This window comes from Camelina sativa, chromosome 14, assembly GCF_030686135.1.
Source record: "Camelina sativa cultivar CO46 ecotype springtype chromosome 14, ASM3068613v1".
Taxonomy (NCBI): domain Eukaryota; kingdom Viridiplantae; phylum Streptophyta; class Magnoliopsida; order Brassicales; family Brassicaceae; genus Camelina; species Camelina sativa.
This window is the reverse complement of record NC_141893.1, coordinates 25622852-25644412: the sequence shown is the minus strand read 5'-3', so window position 1 is coordinate 25644412 and position 21561 is coordinate 25622852. Positions and strand designations below refer to the sequence as shown.

The 21561-nt window shown below is 37.3% G+C and overlaps 1 protein-coding gene, 1 long non-coding RNA gene and 1 pseudogene across 3 annotated transcripts; 2 read left to right on the top strand and 1 right to left on the bottom strand.

Annotated features, from left to right (window-relative positions):
• Positions 1-2477: 2477 nt before the first annotated feature.
• LOC109124729 (photosystem II 22 kDa protein, chloroplastic) lies at positions 2478-4218 on the bottom strand. Its single transcript, XM_010463142.3, has 4 exons — positions 3692-4218; positions 3494-3607; positions 3170-3413; positions 2478-2856 (listed from the first exon to the last, which is right to left on the bottom strand). Exons 1-4 carry the CDS (start codon positions 3881-3883, stop codon positions 2609-2611), a joined length of 798 nt encoding a protein of 265 aa, XP_010461444.1. The 5' UTR covers positions 3884-4218; the 3' UTR covers positions 2478-2608.
• Positions 4219-9941: 5723 nt separating this feature from the next.
• On the top strand, positions 9942-11702 carry LOC104742171 (cyclase-like protein 3; annotated as a pseudogene). Its single transcript, XR_015580877.1, has 6 exons — positions 9942-10524; positions 10608-10652; positions 10775-10847; positions 10953-11051; positions 11158-11228; positions 11492-11702. The product of XR_015580877.1 is annotated as a cyclase-like protein 3 (transcript).
• A 2450-nt stretch (positions 11703-14152) lies between these two features.
• On the top strand, positions 14153-15339 carry LOC147928607 (uncharacterized). Its single transcript, XR_015579385.1, has 3 exons — positions 14153-14575; positions 14668-14737; positions 14925-15339. It is a non-coding gene; the product is annotated as an uncharacterized LOC147928607 (long non-coding RNA).
• The last annotated feature ends 6222 nt before the right edge of the window (positions 15340-21561 follow it).

Here is a 21561-nt window from a genome sequence, read left to right as displayed (position 1 = left end):
GGTTGTTGAAGTTTTAAGAGCTTCAAATTTGGTTGTTCATGGTTGTTGGAAAATTGATGGCGGTGACACAACCGTAAATAAAAGAAGTAGATGAGGATATGGATGTAATAAACATTTTCGCAAGAAATTCAAATAAATCACAAATAATGGCATTTTTGTGAATAAAATGAACACATAAGGATTTATTTGGGAGAATGTGGCAAATGTTGGAGAGAGAAAAAGAGGTGGTTAGTTTTGCAATTGACTCAAGTTAGGGGTCTAATAACATTCACCTCTCTTATTTTAGCCAATCTAATAATTTCATGTCATATTAAATTTTTTAAAAAATAAATAATTAAAACATACATTTAAAAAATCATTAACAAAAATTAATTTAATTAAACCCAAACCAATACATAATCTCGTTTACGTATAAAATCATAATCTTAATTATTTTTGTAAACCCAAACTAACATATAAACTCGTTTAATATTATAAAATTTAAACTTTAATTCTCATTTATAAATCCAAACCAACATATAATCTCGTTTAACTTTAAAATATAAACCCGCTATAAACCTAAACCGACACAAATTCTCGTTTAATTGTAAACCATAATCCTTATTTTTAAACCCAAACCGACATATCTTGTTTTGTAAAATTTAAACCTTAAATCCTTTCTTATAAATCCAAATCGACGGACAATTTTGTTTAGTTGAAAATTGAAATCATAATCATTTATATAAATTCAAACCGATATTTAAAATTTTTAATATATATATATATATATATATTCTTTTTTTGGTAGGCAAGGGGATGTAAAACCTCCCCCTATTTATTCAAAATGCAAAAACTAAATACAAACTCGACGTGGTAACGTAGTACCACCCAAATCACCTGCCAACAACAAAGCGACAGCATCCGGAACAGACTCAAAAGAATGAAAACCTATAGGAAGAGAAAACGCTTGGTTAGCTAATCCATCCGCTAGGCGATTAGCCTCCCTATACACGTGAGAAATACGGACACTCCAGTCCCTAGAAATGAAGCCATGGCACAACCGCACCAGGAAAGACAATGGATGAGTATCACTGATCCCTGTCTTAAAAAAACTAAACACCACCTCGGAATCCACCTCCAACTCCAAACGAACCACCCTCTTCTCCCATGCCACAATCAGCCCGTAGTAAACACCCCACAACTCTTCAAGGGGTGCAGAACATAACCCAATATTCAGCAAAAAATTGCCAAGCACCGACCTCATTCCGCAACACACCCCCTGCGGCTGCCATGCCGGAATTCCCCCGTGAAGCTCTATCCGTGTTCACCTTCATCCATCCATTCTGTGGTACAGTCCATGCGATCCTCAGATCAACCCTCTGGCGACGTTCCCGTACTCCACCCAGCAACACATTAGCCTGAACCACCTCCGCTGGAATGTCCTTGAGGAACTTAATCCTATCCTTGCACTTACCACCGTCCCAAAAACGTTACCACATCGCCATATCCAGCCCCACCATACTGCCATGCCAAATTGAACCGACCAAGTCCTCGAATCCCCTCCCAGATTCCAATACAACCATTCTAGCAGGGAAACACCAAAAAACTCATTTAATAAAATGTTTGCATATTTTGTTTCCTTAAATTTTTTTTAAATTTTGATTTATTTCTAGTATAGTATTACATGGCATACTATTGTATTTTGATTGGCTAATCAAAAGGGGTTGTTGGAGTTGGGTTTCGCTGGTCCTAGGACCGTAGCCGGCCCGTCAAAGTAATGGGCTTAATGGGCTTAATGGGCCTTAAGGCCGGGTTATCAACGAGTTCAGAACCTTTTTGAAAGATAAAGAAGGAGCAGCAAAGCCAAGCGGTTGAGAGAATCACGGGAGATCGAGGCTGGACGAGGAGAGATCGATGGAGTAAAACTCGGGATTCGGGCACAAGATTGAGCAATTTAAATACTGTGAAAGACATGTAAAAGAGATAGAGATATAGACTCGAGAAGAAATACTTGTAACCTCGCAAGAACATATTACAAATAACATCAATATCAATCCAGTTCGTCGTTTCTTCTTAGTTCATATCGATTTCTACCGAAAACCTGCCCAGATCTTAATTAATCATTTTATACTTTAAATTGTTGTTTCTCGTATCAACAGGGGTGAATAAAAGTAGTTGAACCCAAGTATTTTTCTTGATACCCAAGCAAAAATATTGCTCCGATCGTTCTTGGCTATAAAAGCTGAAGGCCCAACTCCATCCGCACAGTTACCTCAACAATATGCTTAGATATATGGTAACCATGTTAAGATTGCATGTAAACTCTGCTTTGTAATCAAATGAATTCATAGCATGTACTTAACATCAATTTTACATTCTATTTTATCTACCAAAATGTGTTCAATGATGAACGTTTTAAATTTGCCCTGTTATGTCTGTTGAGAGATGCTGAATGATATCACCTAGTCACGTAGATGTATATAAAGTGCAATAATGTCTGTTGGTAATCAGAAAATTCCAAGTTAAAACAAAAGGATTTAAGTATTACAACAATTTAAGCTGTCCATTTCCTTTTGTCTCAAAATGAAGAGATGGTCACACACTCTACTAAATTTAAATACATGAGAATTTAGCTTTCTTCACCATCATCAGTGATGAATTTTCCATTACCAGGATTAATGGCAGCAAAGAAGAAGAAAGCGACGTTTAAGAGGACAAGTGGTTCGATATCTTGAATCGGTATACCGGTCTCAATGTTAAGTTGAGCTAATGCTCCTTTGCCGGTTATAATCTCTCCAATCAGTGAAAATGCTATTCCCAACTGTGCCAATCTTCCTACGAATAGCTCGTTCGCCTTGGTGAATCCAAACAATGGACCTTCACATAACCAAACATCAACCACATAATCAATCTATTTGAAACCATTGCACTAAATTAGACCATATAACTCTCAATAGTATCATATTTGTATCTTAGGATACCGATAAATCAACATAGAGCAGATTCAGACACTATACTTAATTCAACTGCAATCATACGATTTAATCTAGAGAAAAATGTTTGTAGGTATGGAGGATTATATTTGACTTAGGACTAATTAATTGAATTTTCGACATTTCCCTAAGTCGTATCTCCTACTACGTATCCTATGCATTGTAACAAAGAATGAAATGGGAATCTTGAGAGAGACCTTGTTCTTTGAGACCAAGGGCAGATCGGACGCCTTTGCCAGGAGGAATGACGGCTTTCTCAAGTCCGGTGGGAGGATCGTCGACGAATTTTCCTCTGTCTCCGAGAGCTCCAATGGCTCCCAACAAAGTGAACAAGATGAAGAAGAGAAGCAATGGCTCTGCTTCGTAAATCGGTATCCCTGTCTCCAGATTCAGCTGAGCTAATATCCCTTTCCCAGTCAAAGCCTCACCCAGCAACGATGCCTATAAACCCAAAATTCATATTAATGCTTCTTTCTTGAAACACTAGTTTGTCGTGTCTAAGTGAAAGAGAAAGGACTTACGGCGAAACCGATCATAGCCACACGACCCACGAAGAGCTCATTCGCCTTCGTGAAACCTATCCCACCTGACGTTCCGAAGATACCGTCCTCAACCTTCTCCTTCGGCTTCACAACCTAAAATTCATATAGAAATCTTAACATTATCATCAAGACACAACATATGTTCCTTGTGTGACAAGTAAAAAGGTTTGCAAAAACCTTTTTGGGAGCAGCTTTGGTTTTGGGTTTGAAGAGAGCAAGAGGAACGAATAATTGTCTCCGAGATGGTAGAGCAACGGGGGAGGTTCCAGAGAGGAAGAGATGGTGAACTTTGGGCTGAGCCAAGGGGTTCTTGTTCCTCAAGAACTGGCCGGCGGAGACACCGGAAGTAAGCAGCATGGTTTGAGCCATCGAAAGAGATATTTTGTATGTTGTTGTTTGTGCTGCTATGTCTGAGGATGAGAGAAGGATCAGTGATGTGTTGTGGTGTGGAAGTAAAGAGATTAAGAGATATCAAGGAAATCTGTTGACGGGCTTACGGTGCGTCCACGTCTCCCAATTGTCCTTTCTATACTCTCTGTGGAGATAATGTTTTTGTGGAGAAAAATTATTAAATATTTCCTTTTTAATTTTATATTTCTTTAAAAGTTATATTTATTAGTAATTTTTGTGTCAATAGACAATAACCTGTCAAAAAAAAAAAAATAGAAGGTCATATCATATATACATTCAAAGAACCATTTATTACGAACTAAAAAATGTCCAATGTCCAATGTTTTGTTGTCAAAGAAAAAAAAATGTCCAGTGTTAGATTCTAGGTTATGTCTAGAATTTTCCAGGTTCTTAAATTCTTCTTGTTATGACATATGATTTTGGACCGGTTTTGTTGAAACAACATATCATGCCCAGGACCCAATTAACTGATAACCTCCCAAAATATATTTTCTTCTACATGGATGACATATAATCTATGTTTTAAGGTATAAGTTCAATTGATGTTCATAATGAAATGTGTGAAAATGGAATTGAAATTTATAAAACAAATTTTGTAAATAACTTCCATTGCTTTTAAATATAATTTGACTTATGTTGACAAGTTCGGCTTATTTCTGCAATAAAGGAAGATTTGAATGTTCTAGTTATCGATTCAAATGTACAGCATGTCTAGTCAATACTTGAGATACTTAAGATTTAGTATGATCTTTTCTTTTTTTTCTATTATATGCAAGTTCTACATCCCACATGAATTCCTTTGTTTACTACATGCCTGTATAAATAAATTAGAACCCATATATTGAAAAAGAGTTCACATCAATCACACATTCAATAAGAATATTACACAGAATCTCTAGATAGTTTTGAGAAAACCTGATTAAAATGGCAACACTTCATTCGGGTCAAAAGCATTTTGTGTCCGCACAACACTCCGGAAAGAATAAGACTGTCGCAAGTGGTATGTAATTAATTGTCTCGATGTAAGACGTGTTCGAACACAAACAGCTCATCTCACGTCCATAAGACGTCAAGCAGGCTTAGGCATATTTTCTGTGGGACGTAAATTTATTAAAGAGTATATAGGTGAGATACCAAAACTTTAGAAAGAAAAACTAAGTAATACAATAATATGGACGTATTTTAGTATAAGTATTTTGGATGATTTTATCTCTTATTAAGAAAAATATTTAAGGGTGAACATTTTTATTCAGCTCTTCTTTATCAATCAGAATCTTATATACATTATTTTATTTAAAAAATAAATCAAATTAAATTAAAAAACAAAATAAATTAAGAAAACCAATTCTGTATACTTTTAATTTTAAAAGTTAAATTTTGGTTTGGTTTAGATTTTACAATTATAACAAAATTATATGTCGGTTTGGGTTTACAAATAGAGTGACTAGAGCTAATTTAGATTTTACAATTAAAACAAAATTATATGTCGGTTTGGGTTTACAAATGAAAAAGTTAGGGTTTAGATTTTACAATTAAAGCGAAATTATATGTCGGTTTGGGTTTACAAATAAAATGGTTAGAGTTTAGATTTTACAATTAAAACGAAATTATATATCGGTTTGGATTTACAAATGAGGTGGTTAGGGTTTATATTTTACAATTAGAACAAAACTATACTTTGGTAAATAAGATGGATAGGATTTAAATTTTACAATTAGAACAAAATTATATGTCGGTTTGGGTTTACAAATGAGACGATTAGGATTTAAATTTTACAATTAGAATGAAATTATATACCGGTTTGGATTTACAAATTAGATGGTTAGAGTTTAAATTTTACAATTACGATGAAATTATATATCGATTTAGGTTTATAAAAGAACGGTTTAAAATTTTAACTTTATAATAATGTATACAGATTTTATTTCCTTAGTTTATAAGGAAGTAAATGAAGAAATTTCCCTTAGCAAGAAACTTGTCATTTTATCTTTTCTTAAAGCTTTCTATTTAGTTTACTTTCTTTTTTTCTTAAATATGGATCACAAATTCACAATAGCGGGTAAATAAAAGTTTTAAACTGAGAAAGTTAAAGATAACTAAAGATGGCCTTAACTAGGGCTGGGCAAAATAACCGATAACCAAATAACCGACCGAAACCGAACCGAAAAAAACTAAACCGAACCGAACCGAAATTCTTCAAATACCCGAATGGTTAGTAAAAATCTATATCCAAACTAACCGAAACCGAACCGAACCGAACCGACAATTAAATGGTTAACCGAAATATCCGAAAACCTAGAAGATATCAAATATTATATACTTAATATTATGCAAAACTATAAAATAAACTTAAAATATAAATTATTTCTAGATTCAAAACAATTAAATATTTTAAATAATCAATATATGTAAATGTTATTATTTTGAATTTACAAAGTTAAATACTATTTTGTAAAATTGAATCAATATTTTTCCTTTTTTTGTATTTTTGTTATTGTATATTTGGTTAATTTTGGTTATATTCGGTTAGTTTTGGTTATATTTGGTTTATTTGGTTAATGTTAATATAATTTATGTTAGTTATGATTATTTATTTAAATAACCAAACCGAAACCGAACCGAAAGAAACCGAACCGAACTAAACCGAAATTTCATAAATATCCAAATGGTTACTATATTACTATATCCAAAATAACCGAAACCGAATACAACCGAACCAAAACCGAATGGTTAACCGAATGCCCAGGCCTAGCCTTAACACAAGTGACAAAAGATTTAAATAACCATAATTCATTCGGTGACACTGTGAAGTATTAAATTACCGAAAATACTTTACAGTAAAAGTTATAAAGAAACAACTTACAGTTAGTAACGAAATACAAATATATATATATATATAAATTAAAAATTATTATACTTGTCGCTTTCTTATGTGTCTTTTGACTAATTATACATTCCCTTTTTAGTTATACAACATAGTTTTGGTAGACTTTATATTTTTAATAAATAATTACAAATGATTACAATTAGGTTATAGATAGGTTATAGATAAATTTATATATTAATGGTTATACCTAAATATTGAGTGCAATCTTAATTGGGAATATTCCAAATTGATAATTGATATATTAATGGTAACAAATAAAATCATAGATATTCCAAACTGTATTTTGGGAAGATTTTAGTTTTATATCAAGTTGTTTCCAAAGATCTTTAAACACAATATTACAAATTTACTTTCCACAGATTTTATTGATAAACCACAACGTTCAATAAAATTAGGACCGTGCTAGAACACAGATTGATTTTTTTTTATATAAATTATAATTTTAAGATTTACATACTCTAGCACGTGTTAAATTTTTATATACTCTAGCACATGTTAATAATTTTATATACTCTAGCATGGGTTAAAATTAACAATATAAGACTTACATAATAGATTTACATTCCATGAATAATATTTACCATAAAAGTTGTTTGCATGAGTTGCATCCAAATAATATTATAAACAATTACATATATAATGTTTTAAAAATAATGAAATGTATTTCAACCTGTGCTGTAGCACAGATCCAAATCTAGTAAATGTATATAGACGATAAATCTCTTACCGAATTGTAACAATTATGAAAACACATCATATAAAAATTATCAAGCTCAAACTCTTATAATTACAACAGTTGAAAATAAATTTAAATGTTATAGATTTTACTAACATCTATGTTGTATATCATCTCCAAATATGCATTTTGATATCTTTTTGAGATATATAAAAAGCGTATATCCTTTTTCTCTCCCAGGCAAAGTTATCAAGGCGACTTCCAGTCCAAACCGTTCCGGCGTCAGTGGAGCTTCCGCTCGCCGGCGTCGGGATAAAACCATCTGTTTGCTCTGTTGTTTCAAGTTCTTCCTAATGTTTTCCCTCTTTTTAGTTATTTTTCCCTTTTATTTTTATATTTTTCAAAAACCCCAAAACCTTTTGAACCCTATAATTTCTCGTGGCGTTTCATCAACTATAAATTAAGGGAAGCGGTTTCAGGTGAACCTCCTCCCTCAACTTTGTCCGCCTCACCAAATCAGAAGCATCCGAAAGCCCTCGGGTTACAAAAATTAGATCTGGTTTTAGATCTGAATTTTTCTCGAACTAGCTTTCACTTCACCCTTGAAGATCCCTCACCCTGGGCTTCATTGCTGGCAGGAGCTTTCTCTCTTGGACCGGCAGATGCACCATGCACAGGGGAGACGTCGACGGCACACGACGATTCTCTTCTGAGGGCAACTTATATTAAATCTGGAAAGAGTACGTCTTCTTGCCTGCCTGAATCACTATTGCACCACTTTCTTCTGATGAGTCCGAGTTCAAGGCCAATCCTCCCACTTCCTCCGGGCAGCTGCCATGGTCGCAATCCGTACATAGCCATCACACGATTATGGTTCCTCTTAATGGATCCTAAAGTTGGTTTTGGCCCATTAAGGCTTCAACTGCCCAAGCCCATAAGTTGTACTTTAATTTTCAATCTCTTAAAATCCAGGTCAATTTTTTTATGCCGATTGCCAAACCTTAGTCGTTGGTGTGATCAAGATTACGATCTCTATGGTAGAAGACTCCATCTGAGAAGTAATGCATCACTGTTACTATGGCTTGGTTTTAATCACCCTAGAATCCTGGTAGGTATATCCCTTACGGCTTTGTCTTATGAACCTCTTAGCTTGTCATGTAATGGTATATGGATCATGATTCCAAGTTGTCAGAGCTTTGAGTATGGCTATGATTTGTCTGAGCTTTTATCTCACTCTACGACAACACTTACAAACGACTTCAAGTACCAGAGCATAACCAACATTGCTCAAACCATTGTCAAAGTCCTACTTTATGTAGATCTTTTCATACCGGTAAGATCCACGGCTCTGACCCCTTCCTCAACGTAACTTTGTCATAAGACAGTGGCTTTATGTTCTTCCATTGACCTGTTCATGGAAGAAATGTCGATGATCCTTGACCTCACATGTACCAAAAGGCTAGATAGTCTTTGGCTCAAAGCTCTCAAGGAACCATTATTGACTAATCCTATCTATCTTTTTCTATATCTTTGTAAGGCATTGAGAAATGCCCTTTATTGGTGTAGTGTTTTATTCTTTGGATTCTCAGAGTTTTCACAATACTTACCCATCCACCGTTTAAACAACGTGAGTTCGCTCCTTAATTAGCGTAACATTTTTTTGTTATTTTGAGATGTTATTTTTACGATGCTATCTGAAATATATTCTCAGAAAAAAATTAATGTACTTTAATATGTTGTTTCCACCAATTTTTTTAGTTAAAAATATTTGATTTAATTGATGGAATCTCAAATTTTTATTTTTAATCATGTTGTAGAGTTTTAGTTCCATTTAAGTATATGATTTTTTTATTTAACACGTTGTAGAGTTTTAGTTCTACTTAAGAATATGATTTTTTCATGAAATACACATGGCTTACATAACACTTTTTTTAACGATTTACATATCACTTTTTGTAGAACTTGGCATTGAATCATAAAAAAATATGATCATTATTATTATTTTTAACATTGATTAATATGTTTTAGATTTTTCAAGATATTCGTTTTATAATTTCGCATTAAGTGTGTGACCCTTACAAAGTCAACTAAAATTTTAAGGATGGTTGCAACGCACAAACCACATAGCTTCAATTATCCGAATAACTTGATGTCTCTTAAAGGCTTTTCAAACATATGATCTTTCACATGAGCTACATGTTCTGCGAAATAGACAATAAGGGAACAAAAAAAATTGTCTATGAAAAGAAACAGCAATAGAGATTAGCATAAAGCCAATTTCCACAAGTTGGTAGCTTCTTTCCCAGATAAAACCATTTGCCTAAGAAATGCAACAGTAGATAAAAGTGTTGTTGTTCTTTCGTTAGGTAAAAAAGTGGGTATTTGTCATACTACTAGTGTCGTCCTTTGGTTCGGTATAGATCCCCTCGCAAGACTAACTTAATCATATGATTAGGCTGGTCCAAGATTTCAGATATCCAAATAATACATTGAATTCAGATAATTCCACTATGAGACAAACAGTTTCCCCCAAACTCAAAACTCAATTTGTTATTTGCTACTATTATATAGATTATATAACATTATCAACCCTAGATTAATGACACCCACGACCCGAAACAATGACCGGAACCGTAAATTTCCATCTCCTCATCACCGTCACTACACTATCCATCTCAATTTTAACTAGCTTCGCCGTTGATGAAGCTTTTCCTTCAATTCCCACTACCTTTGGTGTCGCAACGAAACACTCGGACGATCTTAAACCAATCCGTCGTGAAGTTTATGGCGGAGAATGGAAAATATTCGACATCAGCCACCGGTACACCCCGGAGATGCCGGTTTGGGAGTCTTTAAAAGGATTAGGAAAGTTTCTGAGACTTGCCGTGAGTATGAAGAATGGATCAGAAGCTAATATCTCGGAGATGAAACTATCTGTTCACTCAGGAACACATGTTGATGCTCCAGGCCATTTCCATGATCATTATTATGATTCTGGTTTTGATTCTGATTCACTTGATCTTCAAATCCTTAACGGTAAATTTTTTAATATATATATATATATATATATATATATATTTTGTAGTGATAATTTTATAATTTTTGAACTTATTCTATAGGTCCTGCTTTGTTGGTTGATGTTCCAAGAGATAAAAACATTACTGGTGAGTTGAGATTAGGCATTTTTTCATGTAAAAAAAAAAAAAATTAATTTGTGCTCTGAAAATGAAAAGAGTAGAGAATTTATATAAATACGTTTCTAATGTTTTTGGTTGTTTCATCATAGCTGAAGTAATGGAATCACTTAATATTCCAAAGGGAGTTCGTCGTGTGCTATTCAAAACATTGAATACTGATAGGTAAGTCTCAAAATACGAACATAGTGTTAGTGTGTACATGTTACCAAAAATCTTGAACTTATTGCAAAAGACTTTTATAAGAGAACAACGCTTACTCTATATCAGGCGGCTTATGTTTAAGAAAGAATTTGATTCAAGCTTTGTTGGGGTTCTTGACTGACGGGGTGAAATGGTTGATTGAGAATACAGATATCAAACTTGTTGGTAAGCGATAGATTTTTTTCGGTTTTGTTAGCTTTTTACGCCGTTAAGGTATCTCTTCTTGTGTAACTTTTTTCTTAAAAGGGTTATTATTCGTTGTGATATCCAGGGCTTGACTATCTTTCATTTGCTGCTTATGATGAAGCACCTGCGGCGCACAAGGTTATACTTGAACAACGGGTGGGTATATTTTTTTGCCCTATAAGAATATCAAGTACGTAAACATTGCTTTTTGAAATTGTCTTTGCATTGCCAATTCTGAAGGAAACCATCTTTGGATTTGTGGATATATATCAAACCCTCAGCTTTATTTTTTTTATTTTTTTTTCTCTTGTTGATGTGTCGATCTCAAGATTTCATTTAAGAAGAAAGTGAGGGATATTATTGTTAGTTAAGTAGGAGTAAACTGAGACGAGGGATGAAGGTGAAACACATGATTTCAGGATATAATCCCTGTGGAATCGCTGAAGCTTGATGATGTTGAGGTAGGCATGTACTCGCTTCATTGCTTACCGTTGAGATTGGTTGGGGCGGAAGGAGCACCAACGAGATGCATTCTCATCAAGTGATTCAGTTCATATTCTTCTCTGTAAGATGTTGTGTATACGAAATTAAAAAAAAAAAAAAAATAATAGGCTTCTTTGTTCCATGATATTAATCGGTATTGAGTTAAATTAGGGTTTTGATATGGATTTGCAACTCAAAACCAATTGATAATGAGTGGAGAGGTCCTAACTCTTTATATATTAGGGATAGAACCCACGCGTTTGCGGGGTTGTATACTAATCATGGCTTAAATTTTATGCTGAGTCAGTAGCACATCATTAATAAAAAAAACCTACATATATACTGTTATATGAAATAATTCAAATAAACATGTTTGTGTTTTGTTTTGAACCTAGTGTTTTTGCACGCTTAGCACATGTGTTTAGCCGACACCAATACTAATGTATTTTTTATTTTGTTTTTCCTTTTATGTTTTTGATTATATGTACGGGTGTGTTGAGGATGCCCAAGCACATGGTTCTATTATTTTCTCTGAATTTATTTGTAGAAAAGGGTCCAAATTTTCAGATTTTAAAATTATAAAACGAAAAGCTGTTATTTATTTACTTTAGTACAAGGTTTAAAAAAATTTTGAGCTGGCCCTATTGATGTGTATGACAAATTTGGAGTTATAAAATATCGGAAAACGAGCCTTTTCCCCCTAAAAACTATCATATCTAGCTAGATAGAACCCGAACTATAATCCCGATCTATATGTCCCCGAAAATAAAGTTTAAAATTTATTTCTCCCCAAATCAAAAGTTCCAAAACAAAATCTCCTCAAATTAATAGTTCAATATCTATCTACCCACATACATTAATTCCATCGGTTTGAAATTTATTTAACTGATTATTAACCATTTTAAACCAGAAAAAAAAACCAGATTTTGATCTGGTTAAAGCACAAACCCAATTAAAACCCAGATTTAGAATACAATCTCAATTTACATCTCCTCTCCCTTTGTATCAAATACAATCCCAATATGATGATTTTGATTTCAAACTTTTGATTTGGAGAGAAATAAATTTCAAACTTTGTTTTCAGGGACATAAAGATCGGGGTTATAGTTCGGGCTCTATCTATCTAGATATGATAGTTCTTAGGGGGAAATAGCTCGTTTATATCTATCAGATGTGGGATATTTTCTCCACACCCCCCCTCGAGATGATGACTATTCTGGCCATTAATCTTGACAGAATCCATCACGCCCCCTCAAGATAATGCTTTTTTTTTAAAGCTATTTCGATGAAATTGGACCTTTCTTTGGGCCATCAATTAATGGGGTGATCGGACTTCTATCCGGGCCGGACTAATTAACGGGTCATCGTGTGTACTGTGTAAGCTCTGATACCATGTAGAAGATTGTGAAAGCTTGATTATTATTGATCATATGCATAACATATATATATAACAAGGGATTGAGATATACTCAAATCTATACAAGATTGTGTCAAATATTATTTGGTATTATCTACACTAATACTCCAGTCATCATCTGGTACGTTTTGATAATTTCCAAATCAGAAACATGAGATAAATATAAATGTTTTAATTGTTGATTGATCCTCCAGTCTAATTTTGAATCATTTGGTTGGTGAAGTAGAAGAGTTTTTTTTTATCATCTCATTTTGTCAGCTTTTGGATTCATATAAATTTGGGGATAAACTATGAATTTCGGTATGATGTAGTTTAATTTGATACAAAGGATTTGGTAGAGAGAAGTGTCAATCGTGTATACCATCCACTGGTTTTTTTGGTGCTCTTCTATGGATTAAGCTTAACAATAGTTGTTAATCCAAGCACGACTCTTTAAAGATCAAAATCAACACAAATACAAATCTAAATCAGAAACACACTAACACCCAACGAAATTGGATATACAATAGAATCATTTTTGACTAAACGTTACGTTCTAAATGAGAAAAGAGAATAAAGAGTTACCTTCGTAATGAAGTACTAACGTTATTGTTCACACATTTCTCTTCATTTTCTTGCTTCCAAAACAATTCCTCTTTTAACTCCCAAAAAAAAACCACCGTGTAAAACCAAGAAAGCATCAATTGTCTCACACTCTCACGTTTCATATGTGCGTCAATGAGCATACTATAGATTTACGTCGGAGACTCTCTCACTCGTATCCTTTTGATATAGTAAGATCTGTTGAGCTACGGTTAATTACTCTTGACAGTATTCTTACTAGAATTAATCTCTTTGAAGGCTATTTTTGTGATGTCCATGTGATGCGGTCATCACATATGCTGAACGAGTAGCTGAACTACTTCAAGATAGATTTCCTGATAGACTTCCTGAACTATTCTCTGACGAGTCACACAAAGAAATATTGATTGCCAAGACAGATATCTTGCTAGAAATCCTAGATCCACCATTTATTCCTCATCATCACCATTAATTATGATTTCTTCATTATGGTGATTGATTTGTAATTAATTTAGATATATTTTGTAATTAATGTAGATTATACTATGTAAGAGCTATAAAAAAAACTCATTTGTTTCATTGTAAAGATATAGAAGATTTTTGGAAAATAAAAGAGAGAGTTTTCTTACTTTGAAACATAGGCTTTGTTTTTGTTTATCTAAGTTAGGTGGATCCCTTTACTTTTAGTAAATGTTTGTTCTTATGTCTTTTTGAGTGAGTCATCAAGGCATAGAGCTTGTGTTGTATCAGAGTTTTATCATAACTCTGTGGTGCACTTCATTCCGCCATCACATCCCTCATTTGATCCCACACGAGAGAAGCGACCGCCAGCGTGTCAGATCTCCATTTTCGACCATCATTTCTTCACAAGAGAGAAGCGACCGCCAGCTTGTGAAGCTGCCATATTTATCTCCATACTAGTCTCACCACCGAGTCTTGTATCACCATGTTATTGATCATCTTTTGTTGGTCTGATGTACATGAAAATATCGAGACAAAAATATTTGAAGAAGAGAGAACAGAAAAAACTATATGAACTAAGGTACATGACATATAGATTTTTGCACTTTTATTTTTTTTGTTAATCTCTTCTCTTTAATTGATTTCTCCCGTTTCCTTTTTTTTTCTCTATAGGGATGAGATAGAAGATGAACAATATTTTTTTGGAGGTGAAAAGCACAGAAACAGAGCTTCGTGAGTTTAGGTAATTGCTACATTTTTCATGCGTCGAGGTGGTTGTTGCCATTTCCAACATCTATCTGATGCAACATGCTTCTTTTGATGAGTAAAAACATGTTCCATTGTGATTTATATTAGTGCATGCTTTTATTTATTTTTTGCAATTAAAAGTTATATGGTTGTATTCATAAATATGGTATGCTTTGGTATAGTGAGCGTGGGTTGATCTCTGGGTTGATCTATTATCTTTGATAGATTCAAGAAATAACCTTTTGAACTGTGAAGAAAACAACACAAGATGAAGATAATGTCGCAGAGGTAACGTTTTCATCTCCCTCTTGCTTCTTTAGCTTTTCAATATATCTAACACATATCCCTTTTACTCCTACCTCGCGGAGTTCAATGTAGAATTTCAGATGCTTATGATCAAGACAGAGGTGTTGATCAGGAGAAGAGGTTTTTTGTTGCTGTATATATCTCTCTATATTATTTTGCAAAATTCTTTTTGGATTCAACGGAGAAAATAATTCCATTTGTAGAGCAAGAAGCTTGGGAGGACCATCAGATTGGTAATTTCTGTTTTAACTCTATTTCTGTTGACCAGTCTTTTATTTTACTACCCACTGATTTAAGTGACTTTTTTACTTGTATGCTGATTTAATTGACATTGTTATGCACGAAAGCAACATTAAAATTTGGTGCAAAGAATAAGCAAGCCTCAAACGATTATCAGTAAGACATGTTGCATTATACCTATTCTACTGCTTTGGAATTTGTTTATCTCGTTTGAAAAGTAGTCCTTGCTAGCTTTTATACATGGAATTGGCCCATGATCTGGAGATTCAAAATGTTTTTTTTCTCCACGTTTGTGTTTGAAACGATCTGACCCGTTTTTTTTTTAAATAATAAATAGTAAATAATAATAATAACAATAAATAAACTACAACTAGTGGTCTCATACCCACTAGCCACCTAACCACAATCACAAACAAACAACGGAATAACAAATACCAATATCCAAAACAATAACCAATAATAAGCCAATATTATATCAAAAACAATATCCAAATACCAAACATCAGGAATCATAAAACCGGCAACCTAACAACGTTTCTAATGACCCAACTTTAGCAACCTAGCAATGCCAGACAACAACCAATCGAGTCCCTAGAACATCCTCCTCTTCATTGCCTTGATTCAACGATCACACTTTGCCTTTATCTACACCACAAACACAAATTGCAATGCATGAGTATTTTATAAACACTCAGTAAGGCAATCCTCCCATCTACTGGGCTATACACACAAGCAATAGAGACATCTCTAACCATCAACCATCAACCAACAATCAACAAACAACAAATAACAAACCAGGACTCTTCATCGACCGACACCAACATGCATCGACCGACACCACATGGGGATGCATCGACCGACACAAGGGATGCATCGACCGATGCAAGTTACACATGCATCGACCGACACTCGCACTGCATCGACCGACGCATGCTCGACATAACACAAAAACCCTACGGTTTTATGCGCCATCCTTGCACATGCATCGACCGACGCACAAAGTGCATCGACCAATGCAACATGCCGAGCATCATGTTCCCCGAAGCTTCTCGCCGGATCTTTGTTCCTACAACCACAAAACTCGATCCCAAGCCACAAGAAAGCTTCCTAACGTCCCAAATAACCATCTAACAAGCCTAACAACGCACAAACAAGCAGCTCAAAGAAGCTCTAGCTTAGATAAGCCATGGTCCTGCACTTACCTTTGCCACAGAAGAATCTGAACCTCAAACAAGCAATAGAACACTCCTAGCAAGCTCCTACAACGTTCTAAGTCTCATATCTCACCAGGAAACGCCACAAACCCACATAAATCACCAAGAACACTCTTTCTCTCCTTTGTTTCTCTCAAAAATGGCCAAAGTCGACTAATGAGACTAAAGAATCGACTTAAGGGTTTTCCTCTTCCCTTTGCCCAAAACGCAGAAAACTGAACCTGCATCGACCGATGCAATCCCCCAACCGGCATTTCGGTTCGCGGGTGTTACAATTCTCCCCCACCAAACTAGATTCGTCCTCGAATCTCGAACAACCCTCAGCTAAGGACTCCCGTGCAACCGTCTCCACGGCCCGCACTCCTCCGACCGATCTACGAAAGGTCACCTCTAGGCGATAGACTTACGCTCCATGCATTATTTCCTCTCGACTTTTGGACTATCCTTTATTCTGAGGCCTAGACCTTGAGTTTTTATTGGCTCTTCATCGGGCCTAAGCCCGCATGCCATAATATATAAGGAAAAATTCAATACTCGTCTTTCGGGTTGCCACCCTACAACGCGCCCCCGGATCGTCATCCGAAATCGATATACCAACCATACTCCCAAGACACAAAGTCTCAGAATATGGCAGTACTAGGAGAACCTAAGTTCCCCAAGAGTCCCAAGCAAACAATTCTGAACACGTCTGAGTCCTATCCCTATCCAGGTTCCCTTCCCGTGGCTCGCGTAAGACATCTCAATGTCCTACCAACCACATATCCCCTCACTGGGATACCTCATGACCACACATGGATCATCTCACTGCCACAAGGGCCGCCTTAATGGCCAAAAAAATATCCTAAACAGGACCGCCACCTAGGCCAAACAAATGTCCTAAACAGGACTGCCACCAAGGCCAAACAAATGTCCTAAACAGGACCGCCACCAAGGCCAAACAAATGTTCTAAACAGGACTGTCACAAAGACCATCTGTCCCGAAGGACCGTCACAAAGACCATCTGTCCCGACGGACCGTCACAAAGACCATCTGTTCCGAAGGACCGCCTAAACAGACACTCTGGCTAAACATCCCGCCACAAAGGCCACACATCTGGTTAAACAGCCGCCACAAAGGCCACACATCTGACTAAACAACCCGCCACAAAGGTCACATATCTGGCTAAACAGCCCGCCACAAAGGCCACACAATATCTCAAAAGACCGCCACTAAAGCCACACAATGACTAAAAAGTCTGCCACTAAGGCCTCACAAGCCCCTCCAAGGCTTTCTCCACTAAAATAGACAAATTTTAACTCACATAAAACTTTCCATTTTTAACACTTTCCACTTTTTGAACTCCTAATTCATGAAACTTTCCTCCAAAAACCCCGCCTAACGGAAACTTTGTACCCCGAGCACCATCTCATCTTGTTATTTAGTCGCACAACCAACCACCCCAAGCGACCAAGTAAAAAGAGAGATGGGCTGGAATACTCCATTCCCGCTCAAGCCACAGATTACAGATGGGACCAGGCTAGACAAGCTCAAGTCGCGGCTTGCTTCTCATACCACTTCTTAAACCTTGCCTTCATCTTTGCCTCAGGCTCTCAAGTCTGCTCCTCAACACCATCATAGTCCCAAAGGACTCTCATCAAAGGAATCTTCTTCTTCCGAAGTTCCTTGATCCTCCTCTCGAGAACCCTCACTGGTCTCGCCTCCAATGTCATGTTAGGCTGAAGATCCTCAGGAATTTTAGCAAACAACTGATCATCCTCACGAAGACACTTCCGTAACATAGACACATGGAAAGCACGCATAACCTCAGGTAACTCAAGTCTATATGCCACTGGTCCAACCCGCTCTATCACTATGAACGGACCCATATACCTTGGACTCAACTTAGTCTCAGTCAATGACTTGTTCGGACCCTGCAACATGGCCATCTTGAGGTACACTCTATCTCCTACCTGAAACTCAAGGTCTCTCCTCCTCCTATCGGCATAACTCCTTTGCCGATCCTGAGCCTCCTTCATGTTCAGCTAGAGAACCCGATTCTTCTCTGAGGTCTCCTGAACAAAATCTGCCCTGTAAATGCTCCTCTCCCCCACCTGAGTCCAGCATAATGGTGTACGACATGACCTCCCATACAAAACCTCATAAGGAGCCATCTTAATACTTACCTGATAACTGTTATTGTAAGCAAACTCTACCAAGCTCAAGTGATCTACCCAATGGCCTCCGCAATCCAACACACACATTCTCAGCAAATCCTCCAGCGTCTGGATCGTCCTCTCTGACTGTCCATATGTCTGGGGATGATAAGTTGTACTCATATGCACCTTAGTGCCCAACTCTGCCTGAAACGCTCTCCACATCGTAGTGAACTTGGAATCCCTATCAGACACAATGCTCGTTGGCACCCCATGCAACCTGAATATCTCCTTCACATACTTCTTAGCCAAGACCGCTGCTCCATCAGTCTCTTAATGGCCAGAAAATGTGCTGACTTAGTCAACCGGTCCACAATGACCCAAATAGCATCAAACGTCCTGGACACTGGCAAACCAACCACGAAGTCCATAGTAATCATATCCCACTTCCACTCTGGAATGGGAAGACTCTTCAGTAACCCTCCTGGAACCTGATGCTCAACCTTCACTAGCTGACACACGTCGCACCTCACGACCCAACTAGCTACATCCTTCTTCATCCTGACCCAATGATAGTACCTCTTGAGATCACGGTACATCTTAGTCGCTCCTGGATGAATAGAAAACTTGCTCCCATGAGCCTCTCTCAGGATCTCCTGCCTCAACTCCTCATCTTTGGGCACACAAACCCGACCGTGCACCAAGATAGTACCATTATCTGAGACCTGATACTCTGAATCCACATCCTTTGAGGCATTCACTAGCCCCAAATCCTTCTCCTGAGCCAACCGCACCCTGCTCAGAAGATCTTCTCTATCAACCGCCTCCAAACCCAACGGTTCCTGAGACACAACACACAAACTCAACGCACCGATCTCTCCTACCAGAGACTCCATCTCCTGCTCCTGAGCCGAAGCTACCATCTTCCGACTCAGAGCATCTGCAACCAAGTTAGCCTTACCAGGATGATAGTCTATCTCCAAATCATAGTCTGCCACAAGCTCCATCCACCGCTTCTGCCTCAAATTCAGCTCAGGCTGAGTGAATATATACTTCAAACTCTTATGATCTGTAAACACCTGTACCTTTGCACCATAATGATAAGAATCTCCAAATCTTCAGGGTAAAAACTACAACACTCATCTCCAAGTCATGAGTAGGATAGTTGTCCTCATGCTTCCGCAACTGCCGCAAAGCATAGGCAATCACCTTCCCATGCTGCATCAACACACACCCCAAACCCACTCTGGATGCATCTGCATAAACCACATAGGGTTCTCCCTCCTCAGGCAAAGCCAACACTGAAGCGGTAGTCAACATCTCCTTTAGGCTTGCAAAGCCTTCTTCACACTCCTGTGACCAAACAAAAGGAACATCCTTCCCTGTCAACTTAGTCATTGGACGTGCTCTGCTCGCGAACCCCTGCACGAACCTCCTGTAGTAACCTGCCAGACCAAGAAAACTCCTGATCTTTGTGGCATTATGCGGTCTAGGCCAACCTCTGATAGCCTAAATCTTCTCCGGATCTACAAAAACTCTATCTGCAGACACAATATGACCCAGAAAACACATCTCACGCTGCCAATAACTGCACTTGCTCAACTTAGCAAACAACTTCTGCTCCCGTAGCTTCTCCAGAACTGCCCTCAAATGCACTGCATGCTCCTCAGGACTCTTAGAATAAAATAGGATATCGTCGATGAAAATGATGACAGATACATCCAGGAAATCCTGAAACACATTGTTCATCAATCTCATAAACGCTGATGGTGCGTTAGTCAACCCGAAAGGCATCACCACAAAATGCCCATACCTCGTCCTGAATGCAGTCTTCCTCGCAAGTACCGTATCTATCGGTATCTCATGATAACCCGACGCCAGATCTACCTTAGAGAACCAATTAGTACCCTCAACTGATCCAACAACCATCGATCCTCGGAAGAGGGTACTTGTTCTTCACAGTGACCCGGTTCAAACCCCTGTAATCAATACACAACCGGAAACTCCCATCCTTCTTCTTAACAAACAACACCGGTGCTCCCCACGGTGATACACTAGGACAGATGAATCCCTTAATCAACAAATCCTCTAGTTGTTTCTTCATCTCTGCCATCTCTGCTGGAGTCATTCTGTAAGGAGCCTTGGATAACAGCATCGTCACTGGTTCCAGTTCAATCGTAAAAGGATCAGACCGAGATGGTGGTAACCCCTGCAATGACTGGAACACATCCTCAAACTCCTCTACAACCGGGATACCCCTAACCGTAGACTTCCCCACTGACTCTGGCATAGATATGATAACCAAATAAGCCTCACGGCCCTTCTCGATCATCTTTCCAGCCTGAATGGCCGAGATCACGAGACTCCTCGAAGTCGGTCTAATCCCCTGAAAGACCAACTTCCCTCCTGGATGCTCAAACTCCAATCTACCCCGATAGCAATCCAAATGCACCATGTGCCGATGCAACAAATCCATCCCGAGAATCACATCATACAACTCCACTGGACTGATAAGCAAATCCGCTGGTCATGACTCCCCTGCAATCTGAATATCAATTCCTCTGGCCCGTCCAATAACTCTCAAGAAATTGCCTCCCGCAACTCTGACAATTCCCGTACGCTCTCCGGGATCCCCTCTGATTTTCGTGCTCTCTTCACACTCCGGAATAATGAAGCTATGAGAAGCTCCAGAATCAAACATAACATGGTACTTAAACCCGCCCACCAACAAGGTCCCTACACAAACCTCATGTGTTCAGAACCTAAAACTTTTTCACGGGAAAAACATAAAATCTGAACCTACTGAAATTCACAAAGTTTAAGTACCAGAAATTATACCTGTTATCGCCCCGACACTGGGTCCACCAGTCTCTGCAGTCGTGTAAACCCTTGGCGCTTTCTCAATCCGTGCCACCTGCTGCCCTCT

Coding starts and splice junctions, on each gene's coding strand:
- LOC109124729 (XM_010463142.3), bottom strand. CDS start 3,883: ATGGCTCAAACCATGCTGCTTACTTCCGGTGTCTCCGCCGGCCAGTTC. Junction 3,414..3,493: donor TGGCTATGATCGGTTTCGCC/GTAAGTCCTTTC, acceptor TTGGGTTTATAG/GCATCGTTGCTGGGTGAGGC. Junction 2,857..3,169: donor CCTTGGTCTCAAAGAACAAG/GTCTCTCTCAAG, acceptor GGTTATGTGAAG/GTCCATTGTTTGGATTCACC.